At 39.2% G+C, this 19,829-nt stretch overlaps 1 protein-coding gene across 3 annotated transcripts in view; it reads right to left on the bottom strand.

Moving 5' to 3' along the window:
* Nucleotides 1-19,829, bottom strand: part of MYRIP (myosin VIIA and Rab interacting protein) — a 186,378-nt gene that overhangs the window by 18,027 nt on the left and 148,522 nt on the right. For 2 of the 3 annotated variants that reach the window (XM_060781754.2, XM_060781755.2), the window contains exons 9-12: nt 15,068-15,245; nt 12,318-12,961; nt 5,267-5,506; nt 1,787-1,849 (exon numbers count right to left, since the gene is read on the bottom strand). In XM_060781754.2, the coding sequence (XP_060637737.2) occupies nt 1,787-1,849; nt 5,267-5,506; nt 12,318-12,961; nt 15,068-15,245 (1,125 nt within the window). The remainder of the gene's footprint in view (nt 1-1,786; nt 1,850-5,266; nt 5,507-12,317; nt 12,962-15,067; nt 15,246-19,829) is intronic. The other variant, XM_060781756.2, reaches the window with a different exon arrangement.

Below are 19,829 nucleotides of genomic sequence, written 5' to 3'. Positions count from 1 at the left end.
GAAACTGATACAAAAGAATAAAACCAAGTTAAACTACAACACAAAAATAAAATGGGCACAAATCATCATATGCGAATGAAAACAGAGCAGTACAAGGTGGCTTAACTGTAATTAATTCAAGTGCTGTTGACTTTAGTTGGCTGTATTTTCAACATACTTTTATTAGATGGTACAAAGGTAAGTCTAGAGAAGGAACACAATTCAGTGGTAGAGCACATACTATGATTGCAGAGGACACTTAATTCTATCCCCAAGTACCTGATGAGCCACTGCGTATCACAGTAGATAGATAAATAATTGGGTGTACTATAAATTAGTTCCTCATGGCCAAATCCAAGCATCAGTCTCAAAACACAATAGAACACTGGCTAAAACATTGTAATTTAGCCTTAGAACCTGTTAATTCATCCACTTTCCATTGATTCAATGAGTCTGCTTTGGAGAAGGCAATCATCTGGATTTAGTCTCCTTTGCTTAAGCTTTGGTTTCCAAATTTTGAGAATTGAGGCATGTTTTACCTTTGTATTAAGAAAAAAGGTTTACTTGTACTATGCAGGATATAGGAACTTACAGCCATCAGGTTTTTCAGAAGAAGTGGATCTAGCAGAGTGACTCATGCAACAAATGAAAAGAGTACTATCCAGTGGCATTCCTAGCACCAGGAGTAAATAAATAAGTTTATGCATGGTCATAGTACTAATTGATGTTGATAAATTCTGGAAGGCAGGATAAAATTGATTCTCTAGAAATGTTTTTATTCAATCAATCAATCAATCAATCAATCAGACAAGGACAAACTTTTTGACCAACATAAACTTAACAGTATTTCAGTAAACTCAAGGGGCCATCTTGTCCAACCCCCTTCTGTCATGCAGAAAAAGCACAATCAAAGCATCCGCAACAGATGGACCCCCAGCCTTTGTAATAATAATAATAATAATAATAATAATAATAATAACACAAGGGGCTATTGTGGAGCCCCTCAGTATGCTTCATGGAGCCCCAAGGGCTCCCCAGAGCAGAATTTGAGAACTGCCACTGTAGAGATTGGATTGTTCTTGGAAGGTAAGGAAGATTGTCAAAGTTCATAAGTTTCAGAGAAGACTTTGTTTCTAAATATGAAGTGGCCTTCCGATACTTCAAAGAGCAGTATGGCAGCAGCCCAAGGGAATTCTGGAACATATGTAATATTATCTCATGCTTTATCCATCAAAAACATATCTGGGAATGAAATAGTTTTATTATGGTTAAGATATTAAATCAACTGGCAATATCATGACTACCTCTGATGTTACCTCATGACCTATGGTCTGTTCTAAGAGTACTCTGACATATTTGGAATTTTGAGAGCATGAAAAATCCCAAAATGGATGCTATGTTTGGTATGATACACAATGCCTCACACAGGGCAACAGGTGAAGCAACAAGACCATTATATTCCAATACCCTGAGAATAAGGGAAAATGGTCTTGTGCATGGTCAAAGGAGGCACCCGACTTGATTTCTTAATTGTCCCTATGGCATTCAAAGGGGAATGCCCCCTAAAAATGGTATGAGGTTAAAGTATATCACTTTGTCGCCATCTAAGCTACCCCAAAAAAAAAAAAAAAAAGAAAGAAAAGAAAAGAAAAGAAAAGAAAAGAAAGAAAGCAAAGAAAGCAGAACATGGGGGTGGGAGTGCCACGGCACGACAATGGAGACCTCTCCTCCATCAGAAAATGAGATTCTGCAAAAAGTGCTATTACAGTATAAGGTCACTAACAGCAACAAAATGGACCAGTCTCACCTGCTGAAGTGCTGAAGTTAAAAACTGAAGTTTTAGATGGAGATCAAATGCCTTTTGTTTTTCCTAGGTAGTTGGAGAGCAGTTGAGAAAAGTAGAGAAGAGAGACAGAGATAGTAATTAGATGATAATGGACAGAGTTCACTGAAAAAGAGCTATGGAGTGAAAGAAAGAAAGCAAGAAGACACACACAGAGAGAAATATGTTATAGCTTCTATATGGAATTAAATATTCAAGGCAGGCTGCAAGTTGTGAATAATATAAACCTTTCCTCACCCTCATCCCCATAAGCTCCCATGGTGGCTTGGGAGGTTCTTCTGTTACCCTTGCCTCTTTCTGGCCTTTGAGAGCAAGGGCTGTCTTATTTAGGTTGGCATGAGGTTGTTAACTGGCAGCTGAATTCAGTGGGATGCATGTGCTGTATTTTTATGTTCTTTGATATGCCCTTAACTGCTTTAGATCACTGGTGCTTTTAACTGTTCAACTAATGGCAACAATTTTAATTATTGTTTTCATTGTTTATTTTAATTGGTTTAATCTACTCTGTATATCCATATATAAATTGAGTGAAGGTTTTTAGGCCAAAAATATGGATTTTGATATCACCCATGAATAACTCACGGATCATTCCATGGAAAGGAGAAAGCAACACTGTTGCCTTGAGAGGCCAGTTTTCCCTGGCTGCCATCATCTTTTTTCCAACCAGGCATTCAAAATGACCAGAAGAGGTGTAATGGCAGAAACAGAAGAATTTATTCGATATCTTGACTTTTATGCAAAAAAGGTGTATTTCCTTATCTGAATGTCTTTTTGAATGCTTACGTGAAGAGGTGATGACAACATTGCACCCTGAGGTGATGTTGCTGCTTTCTCTGACTCCATGGAATGTCCCTTGACTTATTTCTGGGTGGTATCAAAATCCCTAATTTTGCCCCCAAAACTATGTCCCCCAACTTAAATATAAAGTTGACTCATATACAAATATATAGAGTATGTGTGATCCAGAAAAATGGAAACTTTTACAGTACCTGAAATATTATTACTATAGTCATAATGTGATTGTGTTATTTATAAATTGACATACATACATACATACATACATACATATAGAGAGAGAGACTGGGCTAGTAGGCTTAATCCACTGTTTGAGAGATCAGAAAGAATTCAGCTGTTTTTCCTCCTTTGACTGTCTATATACCTTACCTACAACCATTCCATCTGGCCATAGTCATAGTGGGAGAGAAGGATCACTAAGGGCAACACAGTTCAGAGACCAGTTGCTAATCAGTTTCTCTTTTCTATGTATACATCCATTCAAGCTGGTCACTATGAGAATTATGCAATTTAAGAAATAGATTTTTCTACCCTCTACTCCTCTCCTTTTCCTTGTATATTTTGTTTTTTGAGAGTATAAATATATGAATAGAAGTAGTCTTGTTTTAAATCCCTTTACAGGTAATCTTACATATATTTTAGATTGGGGGTGACAACATGCAGCCCATAGGCTTGCTGTTATCACTAGAAGTATGCTATCAATATTTTTATTACTGGTGATTAAAAAAACCCAAAGGAACCCCATGTAGTTTTACCCTTCTGGAATAGAAGATGTTTTACAGTAAAGAAACTGCTGCATTTGCTATCACATTTTGGCAGCAACAGTATAAGGGCTGGGAAACTCTGTGATGGCTGTGTATTTTGGCCAGCGACAAGGCAGCCCCTATGAGAGACAGAGGCATCTCATGAAAACCTTTGAAACTGGGGAGTTTCTCACTCCTAATGTAAGATGATGAGGATCATGATGATGATGAGGAGAAAGATATACTAATTGCCATTATGAATTTGGTTACTCCTGCAAAATAAACCACCAGTTTTATGAAAGCTCTCTGTTGCTAACTGCTAACTTCTGTCACCAGGTTTGTTGACTTGCTGCAATACTGCTTCGGTTACATATGCTATGCAGATCTAGTTTTTTTAATTCAACAGTGTTTAGTATTTATAGGCTTGTAAATGTACTGCAAAGTGAAGAAAGCCTTGTCAAAATGTTATAAGACTAAATGTTGTTGAACACAGAACCATGAAGGTTTGATGCACAAAACAGAATGTCAAGCTAAAAATGGTGCAGGTCTTAGAGAAAGTACAGGTAAGTTACATACACGGAACTATGAGTTCCTTAGAAATACCAAGAGAGGTTAATTGTTACTTGGCTTCAACATCCCCAGTTGTGACTACATAATCAGATGAGGTGAATCACAGCTATGTAGCCTTTTCCTTGCCCCGTTTGTCTATGTTCCTGCCATTCACATCTTTTTTGACAGTATTGAAATTACCTGCTCCTGTTGTTTCAAGTTGTTTCTTTTTTATGTGAGAAAGATGATAACCAGTGGCTAGTTTATTTATTTATTTACTTTACTTGTATACCGCAGTTTCTCAGCCCAACAGGCGACTCAACACGGTTTACAACAAGGATAAGAATCAATCAACGATATACAATTTAAAACCATAAAAGCATAATATACAATATTGACACAACAATAGACAACACAATGCATCTCATAACTAGAGTCGTGATCCAATCCGTCGTCCAAATTTCCATTCCTGTAATCATCACATTCATTGCACTGTTTAACCGAATGCCCGTTCCAACATCCAAGTTTTTAATCTTCTTCGGAACACCATTAGCGAGGGGGCTGATTTTACCTCCATAGGAAGGGCGTTCCACAGCCGGGGGGCCACCACAGAAAAGGCCCTGTCTCTCGTCCCCACCAGCCGCACCTGTGAAGCAGGCGGGATAGAGAGCAGGGCCTCCCCAGAAGATCTTAGGGTCCTGGCGGGCTGATAGGCAGAGATACGTTCGGATAGGTAACTTGGGCCAGAACCGTTTAGGGCTTTATAGGCCAACGCCAGCACTTTGAATTGAGCCCGGTAGCAAATGGGCAGCCAGTGAAGCTGGTGCAGCAGAGGAGTTGTATGCTCCCTGCGCTCCGCTCCTGTTAGTATCATGGCTGCCGAGCGTTGGACTAGCTGGAGCTTCCGAGCTGTCTTCAAAGGCAACCCCACGTAGAGAGCGTTGCAGTAGTCTAGACGGGATGTAACCAGAGCGTTTAAGACAGAGGGTGATTTTGATTGAATATTCCAATATACACTTTTGCAAAGTCATTATTTATTCTATTTATTTTAATTACATTTTTTCAGCCAACCCCATCCTTCATGATAGAAAACAGTGCGCATAGATCTCCATCTCTTCATTTTAATCATCCCAAGTTCCCTGTGAGGTAGACTGAAAGAAGGTGACTGCCCTAAGGTCACGTGGAGGATATCATGACTCTGTGGGACTGCAACTTGAATCTCCCAACACTCAAAATGACATATATTGCAGTGGCTCTTGTTTGTATATCATTCTGACATTACAAGTTCAATCACAAAAGTGGCTCATTGTAAATCAAAATGTGGGAAATTTGCTGTTCATCCACCAAGTAGACTTACCTTCTTTAACTCATCCTGAACACATTTACCACTATCTTCTGAAGATACACAGGATTTCTGAGTCTCAGATTCTGTTCTAGGTTCTGACACTTGCTCCTCTGAAGAGGTTTCCCTGCTGTCACTCATCTTTGCAGCCAGTTCATATAATCTTGACTTCAGCTTTTCTTCCAAAGGGTCTGCCATGGTTTGATGCTGTTGATCTTCACTGCTTATGTCAGTTTCTGATAAATCCTCAGATGCCTTATATAATAAGAAAGAAAAGATTAGGATAAAGCAAATGAACAGGATAAAGCAATAAAAAAATCAAATTGCATATACAAAAGCTGCTCTACACTGCAGGAGATCAATAAAAGTATCACTTTGATGATTCCAGCACAGATACATAAGGTGGAAATAGGTTTCCATTGCTAAACAGTATGTGCTTTAGACAAATCCATTCTATCTAGATTATAACAACTCTCAGCTCCACGTTTGATCTTGAACTGCAGCTTTTAAATACTATGTGATATGGCACATATCCAATTTTCAATGACAGGAACATTACTGTTGTTATCTGTGTAGATCTTGTGTACTCCTCTGAGACATGCTGAATGGCTCGTGCATCAGTTTACCTCAAATTCAGAATGGGAAACAGCTTTCTCTTTTAACAATTGCTAATTCATATCCTGCTCCTTCAACACGTTAGTAAAAAAACTACCTCCAAAAAGAGTCAAGATGGCCATGCTAAGAGCTGGGGTCCACCTACACTGCCATATAATACAGTGAACAGCATTATATGGTAGTGTAGACTCATATAATGTAGTTTAATGCAGTTGAACTACATTATGAAACTACATTATATGGCAGTGCAGATGGGGCCCTGGTCTCAAATTCCACTTCTGATGAGAGCTAAAGAAAATTGATTAAACAGCACTGTTCCAGTATCCGGGTGGAGGTCACAAAGGGTGCTGGAGAGAGAAGGATACTCCATTTTATGGGGGTGGAGGGAGGGTTGAAGGAGGAAAAAAAATTCCCTGTTTTTCTGTTATTCCCTCCACCCACCCACCCCATATTCCCGTAGTGGAAACAACCCTTGTTTATGACATGGGAAGTGGGGTGGGGGGATAACTAGCGAAAACTGGGCAAATTGTTTTCTTTCTTTAACACCCCCCCCCCCCCCCCCGTAAAATTGACTATCCTTCTTTCTAGTGCCCCCTTGTGGGCGTTGCCCAGATAATGGAACAGTACCAATGAAACTTGCATAATTAAGATCAATTGTTCCTAATTTGTGAATCTGCACAATGAGTTTTGAAAGTACAAATTTCAGTGCAGTCTCAAAAAGCAAGAGGAAACAAAGACAGACATAATAGCAAAGCTGAGTTTAAAGAAATGCAGCAAAATAGATACTGAGCCTTTACCAAATATAATATCTAAGGTTTATGGTCAGTGTGACACCACAGGCTACATTAGTGGCATGATTTCTGAAGCCCGGGGTATAGGATTTCTCCTTCATTTGAGCTATGGCAAATTCTATGAACAGACTACTTCTGTCAATGGATGGCATATCCAGGACCCACTTGGCATGGGTAGGAAGGTCTACCATTCCATGATCAACAGTCATTTTTCATATAATGTTTTAAACCTTTTCATATCTTATAATTAAGCTGCACGCTTGAATGTACACTTGAATTAAAACTGTCGCTGTTGAAATATTCTATCTATCTCCTAGTAACAGCATTACTATGAACACACAATAGTTTTTAAAAGAACTCAGTAGTGTTTTGAGCATTGTTGATAAAATATAGGCTGCAAGTTGGTTTGCACTTTTAAATTGAATTCTTTCCTGGCCAGCAAATTAAACAAAGGCACCACCTAGTGGAAGCGGGGAGAAAAGCTATTTTTATCTTAGCAATTCTACTAATAAGACATCATTCTAGTATAGTTCTACTATATATATTATTTCTACTATGGAAATCATCTATCGGACAGATGGCAAGCTGTTTAACCTCAGCAGATTGAAAGCCAAAATCAAGGTTACAGCAACATCTGTTATAGAACTCCAATATGCTGATGACGTCATCTGTGCGCATTCCGAAGAAGACCTACAAGCCACTCTAAACACCTTTGCAGAAGCATAAGAGAAGCTCAGCCTGTCACTGAACATCGAGAAAACCAAAGTGCTCTTCCAGTAATCACCAGCCAATCCCTCTCCAATGCCAGAAATACAGCTTTATGGTGTAACATTAGAAAATGTTGACAATTTCCACTACCTTGGCAGCCACCTCTCCCCAAAAGTCAACATTGACACCGAAATACAACACTGCCTGAGCTCTGTGAGTGCAGCATTTTTCCAAATGAAGCACAGGATCCTCCCAACCCTGCTATACGCCTGAGAGACATGGAAAATCTACAGACGTCACATGCAACTCCTAGAAGAATTCCATCAGCGTTGCCTCTGAAAAATCCTGCAAATTTCTTGGGAAGACAGACAAATGTCAGCGTGCTGGAAGAAGCAAAGACCACCATCATTGAAGCAATGGTCCCCCGTCATCAACTCCGCTGGACCAGCCATGTTGTCCGGATGCCCAACCACCATTTCCCAAAGCAGTTGCTCTACTCCGAACTCAAGAACGTAAAACGGAATGTTGGTGGACAGGAAAAGAGATTTAAAGATGGGCTCAAAGCCAACCTTGAAAACTCTGGCATAGACATTGAGAACTGGGAAGCCCTGGCCCTTGAGCGTTCCAGCTGGAGGTCAGCTGTGACCAGCAGTGCTGTAGAATTTGAAAAGGCGCGAATGGAGGGCAAAAGTGGGAAATGTGCCAAGAGGAAGGCACGTCAAACCAACCCTGACCGGGACCACCTTTCACCTTGAAACCAATGCCCTCCCTGCGGGAGACATGCAGATCAAGAATAGGGCTCCACAGCCATCTACGAACCCACCGCCAGTACACCTATCTTGGAAGACTATCTTACTTGGACAACAAGGGATCGCCTAAGGAAGGACTGTAGTTCATCACTTAGGATAAGCTTTATTAGAATACATGTTCTCATTCCCTTCAACCATCCTGTTGGGCACACAGGGCTTTAAAAAATAACAGCATAACAATTTACCACAATGTACACGCTATTAAGAAAAACAGTGATATTTATAATATGAAAGCCTACATTCCATGCTAAGCTTGCTATGTGGCTGACTGTAAGTTAGTTTTATTTCATTACTATGCTGTCTGGCTTGAATATTGTAGCTTAGTTGCAGTGCTAAGATCAAATAATTTGAAATGCACATACATTTAAATAATTTTAAAAGAGCTGTATTAATTGCTTGCCAGTGACAAACTCCAGTTACCCTAGCTGAACGCTTGAGTGGCAAGCCAGCTACTCTGTGTAGTAGTTAGCTTTGTAGTGCTGTCTCCCCTGTTTCTTCTAGCTGGGAAGGATTACTAGGAACCAAACTTCATGATGTTCTTAAATTCATATTTGCATCTAACATGTACGTTCTCAAAAATACAAATAGGGTTAGCTAGGATGCAAAAAGCATTTGGAACACAGTAGGATGAGAAGGATTATTTGAGCCTATGTTTCCTTTCTGTGGACTCAGAGAAAATCCTTTTGAAGTGAGTACTATTTTCAGAGAAGGGATTTTCCTGGGGAAGAAAATACTTACATTTCCTCTCCATGATCTGCTGTGAGTCTAACTGTAACAGTAAAAAAAAATCCTGCACTAATGAAAAAGCACATTGAATGCCTCATCTACTCTGGTACGTAGACCAAGCACATGACAATTGTGAGTTCATTTCAATCATGGCTAAAGGCAGGGTATAAGAAATGGCAAATTGCACACAGGTGCTAGTATTCTATAGGTAAAGGTTTCCCCTGACATTAAGTCTAGTAGCATTCGACTCCAAGTGGTGGTGCTTATCTCAGTTTCTAAGCTGAAGAGTGGGCGTTGTCCATAGACCCCTTCAAAGTCATGTGGCCGGCATGACTGCATGGAGCACTACTACCCACAGAAGTGGTATCTATTGATCTACTCACATTTGCATGTTTTCTAACTGCTAGATTGGCAGAAGCAGAGTCAAACAGTAGAAGCTCACCCCGCTCCCCAGATTCGAACCACCAACCTTTCGGTCAGCAGCTCAGCAGTTTAACCCATTGTGCCACCAAGGGGCCTAGAATTCTAGAGTGTCAAACTAATTATAGAAAAGACTATTAGGTGAGTAGTTTGAGAATCAGGTCACTCACATGTAGAAATTTCTCCCCAAAATTGATGATAACATACAGTAGCCAAGGGTCCTGACCACCTGTTACATTCATATATTGCTGCCAGAGAAAGAGGTGACACCCAGTATTGATCTCTCAACACACAGGATCAACAAGCTCTTCTAAGCCTGTCTGAGGGGCTCTTCTAGCCAAGGCATTATGGGAGGGGTGACTTGAGAAATGCTACAGTTGATTTCTTCATCTACATCTCCCGTCCTTTGCTTCAAGGATACCTCAAGTTAGGCACTGAGGAAAGAGGCGAATCTGGACACAACTGGCTCTTGTCAGGAGGTGCATGGGAGACTGAAGCAAAGCTTGGCCATGGACATCTATCTTAAGGGTTACAGACTGCTTCAGAATCAGAATGTGCAGGAGCAAGATATGCAAATGTGCATGAACCACTCTGGCCAGGAAAGAGGTGGTGGCAAGGGTATCTGGATGGCAAGTTGGAGAAAATAACCATTATAATCAGCTACCAATAGTGCTACTCTATATCTTTCTAAAGGTTTCATCCCGTTGAAAATGCCAAGTGTTTGGAAGAGTGGTTTACCATGCAACTCAGGTATACTCCGTTTTGAAATTAAATGGATTATTTTCCTACCTCCATCACACACTAGCAAACTATCCATTTTATTCAGGAGTTTTCAGTTGATTTGCCATCACAATGTAGAGAGTTGTTCCTGCCCACTGTCCTACCCCCATTTTCTTTGTGAAAAGAAGCACCTCATCTCCTGGACGATAATGTTTGTTCCTGGGCTATAAATGTCATTTCCTAATTGGTACATGGGAAAGTTTATTAAACTACAGAAATTTTGTCTTTGCAGGAGGGGCATCCTGCTATAACACATTTTGCTCTAGTTTCTCAATAATTGAATATCTTGTAGAGTCTCCACCAATTTAATATACAAAGTTTTTGGAGCACAACAATTACTTTCAAGGAAAAAAGGTAAAGGTAAAGGTAGTCCCCTGACATTAAGTCCAGTCATGTCTGACTCTGGGGTGTGGTGCTCATCTCCATTTCTAAGCCGAAGAGCCAGCGTTGTCCAAGGTCATGTGGCCAGCATGACTGCATGGAGCGCCATTACCACTACACAATTAAACAGGAATTACCACTTGCAAACTAGGAACATATTTTCTTTATTATTATTATTATTATTATTATTATTATTATTATTTATGTACTTCAGAGGCAGGATGGCTATCTGTCGGGGGTGCTTTGATTGTGATTTCGCTACATGGCAGAAAGGAGTTGGAGTAGATGGCCCTTAGGGTCAAACGATAGAAGAGGAGGAGGGAAGGAGGTGTCTGGGGGTCTCCCTTGGCCGCCATTCCAGAAATCCTCCTCTCTTTCTCTCCCTTTCCCCATGTTGGAAGAAGGAAGGAAGGAGGCAAAGGAGGAGAGGAGGAGGAGGTAACACATGGCACACACAACACACAGAAGGAAAGAAAAAAGGAAGGAAGGCAGGCCCGCCGAAAGTGCATGAGACAGAAAGGAACACAATATACTGACAATCTTCCCTCCTCCATAAGCAAAAAGTAATGGTGGAGCTTTTTCTCAAAGCGGCATTTTGGCTCCTCCCACAAACTGCATAAAGCTGAGAATGACGAATACCATCACATGACAGAAGTGGCTATTTTGCCCATCTCTATCCAGATAATTTGCAAAAAAAAACAAACAAACAAAAAACAAAACAAATACCCTCACTTGTCAACCAGGTTAGAAATCAACTGAAAAAATAACCCTTTGCAACATTTTTTAAATACAAAAATGTTTCTACCCTACACTTGAAGGCTATGTCATGTGATGAACACAGTAGGTTGCCGTTTCTTAAGTAGTATTTAATGAACGGGATGAAGTGGTAAGTCAAAGGCAGGGGATGGAAATATTTTTAAGAAGAATAAATATAATGACATCCCACCACTGTTTAGTTACAGATGGTAGAGATTTCATTACATTTATTCTTTTAATGGTAACTTTCCCAGCTCTGTCTAAGTGGAATCTATATTCCTTGTTTGATGGGGCTAAATTAAGTGGATATTGAAGGGACAAATAATAACGGAGACATGCAATTAAACAAATCAGATCTGAATATTTGTGCAGTCAATTTAATTTAATTTGTTTCCGTTAATTATTTGTTGGAAAAGGAGGTGGCTTTTGCCAATTTGCACACAAATGTTATTTTTTCTTTACCTAACACATAAGATCTTATATTCTTCAAAAATGCCACATTCCCATTTTCCCTTACTCAGCTAAGTTTTAGTATCTGTTATCTATCTATTTAGCTAAATATGAATAGCTGTTCCACTTCCATGCCACCTTGGATACCAAGAGCAAGAAGACCATTCTGTTTCTAGAGTTGTTTCCATACAACCCACTTTGAGGGTGTGAGTAAAGGGCAAAATCACTAAGACTTGCTGCCACCACTTAGCACCACCAGGAAATCAGACTGCATTACTTGTTTTGTAGAATTACTAAAAATATAAAATGCAAATTTGTATTGTAGAATATGCAGTGGCAAAAACGTATGAGACTGGTTTAGCACCCTCCTTTCCAACATGTTATCCTCAGGGCACATTTTGGTATGGATTATGTGACTTTTACAACTCCAAATTGGATAAAATTGGTTTAGCACTTTCAGGAAAACTATCTGTGGAACTGCCACTTCAATAATATAAAATGTGTATGATGTGGATTAATAGGATGGGACACCATTGACCTTACTTACAACTCTGTTGTCCCTCTACATCAGACCAGAAAATTGATATTATTTTCCAGATATTATATTTTATTCATTGATCCTCTTATTACCTGGCTTGTGCTCAAAGTCTTCTTGTGTGTTTTTGTGCGATTTTTGCCTCTACATACATCTTCAGAGAGAGCCTTGCTTTTCTTCCACCTCTTTGATCTCTTTTCTAAGTCGTGATAGGCTTCCTCGCTCTCACTGCTATCGGAATAATCTAAACTGGTAGTCTGTGGATTGAAGTTTACATCTAGCTCTCCATGTAATTGTGCTTTATCCTCTCGGGATGTATTGTTACAAGTTCTCCTTTGTATCCAAGGAGGAAGGCTAGTTCCCCTAGCGTCCCTTGAAGAATTGATGGATGACGTTTCAGAATCGGAGCACATTGTCTCATTGGCAAATAGTCCAGATGAAGGTGAGGTCACTGGCTGGTGCAGTTCATTTCCATAAGTCCACTCAGTATTGCATGGGGAATCAGCAGGGTTTGACGGCTGCTTGGGCCTCCGGCGTAGTTTGTTCAAAGCCACATTCCAGTCATAGTCATCTTCGCTTTCTGAGCCCATCTCATCATAAGCAGACACAACACTAGATTCATTTTCTAAAACTCTAAATACTTGGCTTTTTGGTTTGGCAAGCATTCGGGGATGAGGCAACGTGACATTTTGCAAGGCCACCCAGTTTCCATCAGTACTTTCTAAAACAGGAGGGAAAGCTAAGGAAAAACAAGAAAGATACACTTTCATTATTAGTGAATTTTATTACTTCAAACAAACTCATAATTATACTTGGAACTGATATATTTCTTATTTAGCAAAAAAAAAAACAATCTGGGGAATTAGCTACCTTTTGTTATATAATATTAGCAGAGGAGGGACATTTATAAGACTGGTATCACGCATCTCATAACTTGCACGTAATGAGAAATGGACTAACTGGTTTGATTTAAGTCCCAAATTGGATTGTTCTTTTAGTTATAATATGTTTCTAGGACAATGGGGCAGCAAGTTTTGTATTAAGTGACATATATTACCATATGTACTGTTTTTTCAAGTTTTACATGATAGTAGTGGTGGTAATGAGTTTGTACCACACTGAATATATGCAATGTTAATGGGTTGGAATCTGTGGAATCTGTTCATGATTTCCCAGTGTCTAGATATGAAGTCATACACATATTCATGATTAGGTTATATGCTTCTTTCAGTGCAGGCACATTTCCTGATGCTGCCACAACTGGTAGGGCCAACTATTGTTGGCATCTGACACTTCATGACATTGGATCAAGGACCATCTTATTGGACACTGGCAAAGAAGAGATCCTTGTGAACTTGCTGCTAATCATGGATCACCTTTAATGGATCAAGTGAAATTCATATTGCTATTGTAAAACGGACTTTCATTTGTGGCAATCCTGTCCTGGGTTTTCTTAACAAAATGCCACTGCCCTCCTCTGAGGCTGGAAATGTATGGCTTTCCCTATGTCATCCAGTGAGTTTCCATGGCTGAACATGTATCTGAACCCTGGTCTTTTGAATTCGTAACCCAACACTCAAACCACTGCATCACCCTGGTTATAAACAGAGTTTAATCATGATTATCTTGTCTTACTGATTCTCTAACCTTGACTAAGTCTCCATTCAATGTAGATTGACAAAAGACTTTTAAAATAGTATTTAACCTTATGCGTCAAAACCTTTAAAAGTATTGTGTACATTCACTACATTTAGCCATTTTATATTACATTTGGGTAAATAAAACTGAGGTTAATGATCACAATTTTCTGAAACTGAAGTCATTTCTCACACACTCTTATCTATTCGTGATAGCACATAATTACGTTAGAAATGTGGAGCATGATATCTGCAACTGACATTTGGAAAATATTTCCCCTGCAGCATAAACATTGCTAAAAAAGGAAGGGGGAACATACAAAATGAGAATAAGAAAATCTGTCAAGTTCCTAGTTTTGATTATGTATTTATTTAAATAATCATAGCCTATTTATGCTTAGAAGCAGCTTCTTAATTTAAATAGATTGAAAATGCCTTGGGGGCAATTCCTTCATTCTGAAGTAGCCATGTAATTTTTTAGGATGGAATCTTTTAAAGTCATTAGTACTTAGATGTTCACATAAACATTATCTGCTTACACTTATTTAGCCATCTCATGCAATATATGCACACATATTTTTTGTAATTTGGAACAGTTGCCTGTCTATAGAGATGGAACACAAACAGTAGATTAGAAAAAAGACTGGGGACATTTTATATTCACAGAAGTAAGTGTACATGTGTGTACCTCTAGTTGAATGTGGACTAGTGTGTGCAAATGGAAGCTTCTGTGTCTTCTTTCTACAGCATCTCAGCAGTGTGCTAGGATGCTTCTCAGAGAACTTCCTGTGTTCTCACTCAGAGGAACAGGAGGAAGCTGGCCAGCACCGCTTTCACCCTCACTATGCTAATAGTCAGGCACTACCAGAATCTCAGCAATTTTTTTCATATCCTTCCATTGGTTTATGAATATTTATATTTTATAATTTGTATGTATGAATCAGGCACTTTAATGGTGTGTAGTAGTTGGTTCTGGAGAAAATATTTGCACACTAAATCCAAATTTTGACAAATATGGAAGTCAGAATCTTTTGCAGATTCTCTGCTCAGTCAAAAATAGTTCAGATATTTCAAAATCAGATAATTTTCCATTACTTTGCGATGGTACTGTGCCTTTACTTCTTTCCCTCCCTTGATTCCCTCTACAGACCTACGTTATTTTTTTTTAGAGAATTAAGCAGTATCTGGGAGGTACTACTATCTTTTACTTGGTTCATTTAATCGATCCACGCTCTTCCAGCTGGGCAATGAAGACAGCCTGTGGTCTTTCTGGGGCCTGACTGGGGCTTTTGGTTGTTTCCAGAGAGACTCAGGCACAGAAGAGGCAAGGTCCACATCTCTGCTTGCAGCTTCTTCAGTAGTCAGTGAGAATGCTGACTGTGACCTCTGTTATAGAAAGAAAGAAAAAAGAGAACAACTTCATTAGCAGAAGACAACAATGGAAATATCCAAGGTTAATTATCTGCAAAAGTAATACTTTGACAAAGAGGTAAAGATCGATCAGTAGGAAGAATTATTAATATAATATCACTATTATATTATCACTAGTCCAGTTTCAAAACGTGAATTTTATTATTTTGATATTGCCAGTTCCATTGAGAAAGGCAGGAAGTTATATGTGGATGACATACAGGAATCCTGGATGTTTTGGACTATACTTCCCTTATCATTGATTATGCTTGTTAGGACCTTTGGAGAGTCAACAATTCCTCCTGCCTTCTATGTATCACTCTACAGCAAGTTGTAACCAAAATCAGATTGTTACATAGACAACTGTGGATTCTGACCCCAAATGAGATCCACTTAACTCAGTGTTGGGGTCACAAAAATTGGCAACACTAAAAAGCTGTTGAAAATTACCTAGATATTTACACAAATCTGTTAGCATTATTTGTTGGTCTGCCCATTGCCTCAAGAGAAAGACACCTGAAACCCTTGCTGACACAAGGTAAAGGGAACTCTATTGCAGAAACAGTGCAGTTTCTGCTGAGTGACACAATGACTATGTAACTTACAAACTTACAAAGAAGCTCTTTTTGCTCTATCTGCAAAAAAGACCAGAAAGACAGACTTAAATAAAATGCCATCAACTTCCAAGGAGACTCTAAGGGTTAACTGGACCCTCTTCCAAAATGTACTTTAATTATTGTTAACTTGCATTGTTTTTGCTCTTTGTAAGAGGATGATTATGGTATCTGTTTAGCATCTTAACGGCGCTCCATGCAGTCATGCCGGCCACATGACCTGGGAGGTGTCTAAGGACAACGCTGGCTCTTCGGCTTAGAAATGGAGATGAGCACCACACCCCAGAGTCAGACATGACTGGACTTAATGTCAGGGGACTACCTTTACCTTTACCTTAGCATCTTTGGTGTCTGCTGCTTGTGTGCATGTGGTGCTTTGTGTCATGGCCTTGGGCCCGTACAATAAACTATTTTGATCATTTTGAAAATAAAATAAAATAAATCTGTTAGCAATGACATGCAGTGCTTACAGTAGACTCTGCAGAAATTGTTTCAGCTGTACTTAAAAAAAAAAAGGAAAATCGGTCTGTTAAGCAAGCTTTGCAAATGATTATTTATTAACAGTAAATGACTGATTTTATACTTATTTGATATACCTGAGGTCATGAAAAACAAATATTGGACAGAAAGAGGTCATGACTGGAAAAAGTTTAAGATGCCTCAACACAGATATGGTGATTAAAGGGGGGGGGGAGAATTAAGAGTTAACAAAACCAGGTTCATCACATGCTTGTGATCCTTTTTGTTTTTCAAGCCTGATAAGGAATTTCTTTAAGGTTGCATGGTTGGTCTGTCTGCCAGGATTTCTAAAAACCAAATTAAGTATGCAGTTGTTTATCCTGATTACCAGCATGCAGCACCCCGTCACGTTCTTCTCTCTTCCCTAAGGCTCATCAAGGATTTTCTAACACTGCATGAGGTTAATTATCAAAGTTCCTCAGTGTTCCCTGATTTGGCTATATTAATTCACCAAGTAATTATGAACATAGTGTAAGAAACAAGTGAGGCTGCAGGCATATTGATGGGGGTTGAAGGAAATCCAGAAAATCCAGCTAGAACTTCAATTCCCAAAATATTCTGCTCTTCAGAAATGTCTAAACACAAAACATAACTTATATAAAAAGTTATGATTATATAAAAATCACAGCACTGCAGTTAGATTTACATTAATTTATATTTACCTAGATAAAAGAAAGACGACGGTAATTAAGAACATGGTGTTTTAGGTCTGTCTGTACTATAAAGCTGCATAGAACAAAACATTGTACTCTCCCCCTCAGTATATACCAACCTGACTTTCTTTTTGTCTTATTTTTCATTGAACTCCCTGGAGGATTTCTATAACATACAAGATCAGTAAATCATGCCAATAAAATGGATAGCTATAACTACTCTTCCGTATAATTTTATTTTATTTGCATCCAATTGTATCTTCTCAATCTTACTTTAAAATGTCAGATTACTGCATTATTTCATCGTAAAGGGAATTTGTTACCTATACAAAAAGTGAGCTGAGTGTATTTGCTGTCATTGCATTATCATTGTATTGTGAGTGGCAAGCTCCACATGCTGACTTTCCTGATGTTTTTTACTGAGTTAATAGAAACAGCTTTAAAGTGTAGTCTCCAAGCAGTGTGTATAGTTCTTTTAAGAACAATATCCTGGGTCTCTTACACAATTACGACACTTTGATCCCACTTTATTATAGATGTGTCTTATGGGACTGGGGATTTGAAGCTTAGTCAGAGGAACAACAGTTCTTCAATAATGACGTCTAAATGTCTCACAAAACTACAAGTCCCAGGATTCTATTGGATGGAGGCATAGCAGAGACAGTGAGACCAAAGTCACCACTCACAATTTTCTATCATGAATTCTCTGGCATATATTTTCTATTAGTCATTTGATGGCCGAAAGCGAGGAGGAGCTGAGAAGCCTTCTAACCAAGGTAAAAGAAGAAAGTGTGAAAGTTGGGTTGCAGTTAAACATAACAAACCCAAGATTCTGACAACCGGATTGATTGATAACTGGCAAATAGAGGGAGAAAACGTGGAGGCAGTGACAGACTTTGTATTTCTAGGTGCAAAGTTTACTTCAGACACAGCCAGGAAATCAGAAGATGCTTACTTTTTGGGAGGACAGCAATGACCAATTTTGATAAAATAGTGAAGTGTAGAGACATCACACTGGCAACAAAGATCTGCATAGTTAAAGCAATGGTATTCCCCGTAGTAACCTATAGATGTGAGAGCTGGACCATAAAGAAGGCTGAGCGAAGGAAGATAGATGCTTTTGAACTGTGGTGTTGGAGGAAAGTTCTGAGAGTGCCTTGGACTGCAAGAAGATCCAACCAGTCCATACTTCAGGAAATAAAGCCCGACTGCTCATTGGAGAGGAGGATATTAGAGGCAAAGATGAAGTACTTTGGCCACATTATGAGAAGACAGGAAAGCTTAGAGAAGACAATGATGCTGGGGAAAATGAATGGAAAAAGGAAGAGCGGCTGACCAAGGGCAAGATGGACGGATGGTATCCTTGAAGTGATTGGTTTGACTCTGAAGGAGCTGGGGGTGGAGATGGCTTATAGGGAGCTCTGGCGTGGACTGGTCCATGTGGTCATGAAGAGTCAGAAGTGACTGAATGAATAAACAACATTTGGCAATTTTGTTTCAAACAATACTGCTAATCACTAAGAACAGCCAGTTGAAAAAATATAGTATTTCTTTGAATCTTTAAAAGTACTATTCTAATTTTGTATTTATACCTCATTTACTCTAGTTGTGCCTTTTTCTTTATAATGTTTTAGTCTCAGTAAAAGGATGGGCTTCTGGATTTTGTTTAAAACACATATTTTGCTTTGTATAATAGTAAAGTTTCTAACAAAACGTCTTCTTGTAATCCTCAGATTCAGTATAGGGGCCCCACTAATTTTCATCATCATCATTTAATATTTGTAAAAGTACACAAGAGGTTCTGAGTGCTATATATAGATAAAAGTGTTGTGTCAACAGGTTTCAATAATAATTACCAGCCAAGAGACGAAAGAATGAAAAATACTGTATCCAATTAAGGACTGATCTGAATGTTCAGAAGAATCCCATTGTGCAAACCTCCTGGGAGACCACTTTGGAAGACAGGTGAGAGTGATTTCCATATGACTGAAGTGAAAGCCATTCAATTTCAAAACCTCTTTTCTTTTTAAAACACATGCTCTCTCAGATTCTAGTGAGAAGAATGGCATAGAATCTTTGACTGATATATTTATTTTTGTTGTACATCAAGCTTCTAAAATGCAAAAGAACACTAACAGACGTCATGCCGTTAGCTTCCTTTAGTAGTAAACTCCAGGAGAACTGGGTTGTGTGATTCTTTCAAAAATGCAGACTGGCAATTTAGCTTCCCTTTTTACCTCTTAAGTAGGAGTATCTCCACTTCTTTATTTATTGTGTCAGAAGGGGTACAGTTATAATGTATCTAAAAAGATACGAAGTTAAAAACTTGGCATTATGCTAGACTTCCTTCCACCAGAAGCTGGCCACTTGGAGCGCCTCTGGTGTCACTGTGAGAAGGTCCTCCATTGTGCATGTGGCAGGGCTCAGACTGCATTGTAGGTGATCTGTGGTTCACTCTTCTCCACACTCACATGTCGTGGACGCCACTTTGTAGCTTCATTTCTTAAGGTTGGCTCTGCATCTTGTGGTGCCAGATTGCAATCTGTTCACTGCCTTCCAAGTCGCCCAGTCTTCTGTGTGCCCGGGGGGAGTTTCTCATCCAGTATCAGCCATGGTTTGAGATTCTGGGTTTTAGCCTGTCACTTTTGGACTCTCGCATGCTGAGGTGATTTCTGCAAGTGTCTCTGTCAATTTTAGGATGCTATTTCTTCATTTAAGGCATTGGCTTTCTGGCTGATATCTGAACAAAGGATGGGCTGGAGAATGCTTTGGTC

This window comes from Anolis sagrei, chromosome 6, assembly GCF_037176765.1.
Source record: "Anolis sagrei isolate rAnoSag1 chromosome 6, rAnoSag1.mat, whole genome shotgun sequence".
Taxonomy (NCBI): domain Eukaryota; kingdom Metazoa; phylum Chordata; class Lepidosauria; order Squamata; family Dactyloidae; genus Anolis; species Anolis sagrei.
The sequence above is the reverse complement of the archived record's forward strand: the minus strand, read 5'-3'. Positions and strand labels throughout refer to the sequence as shown.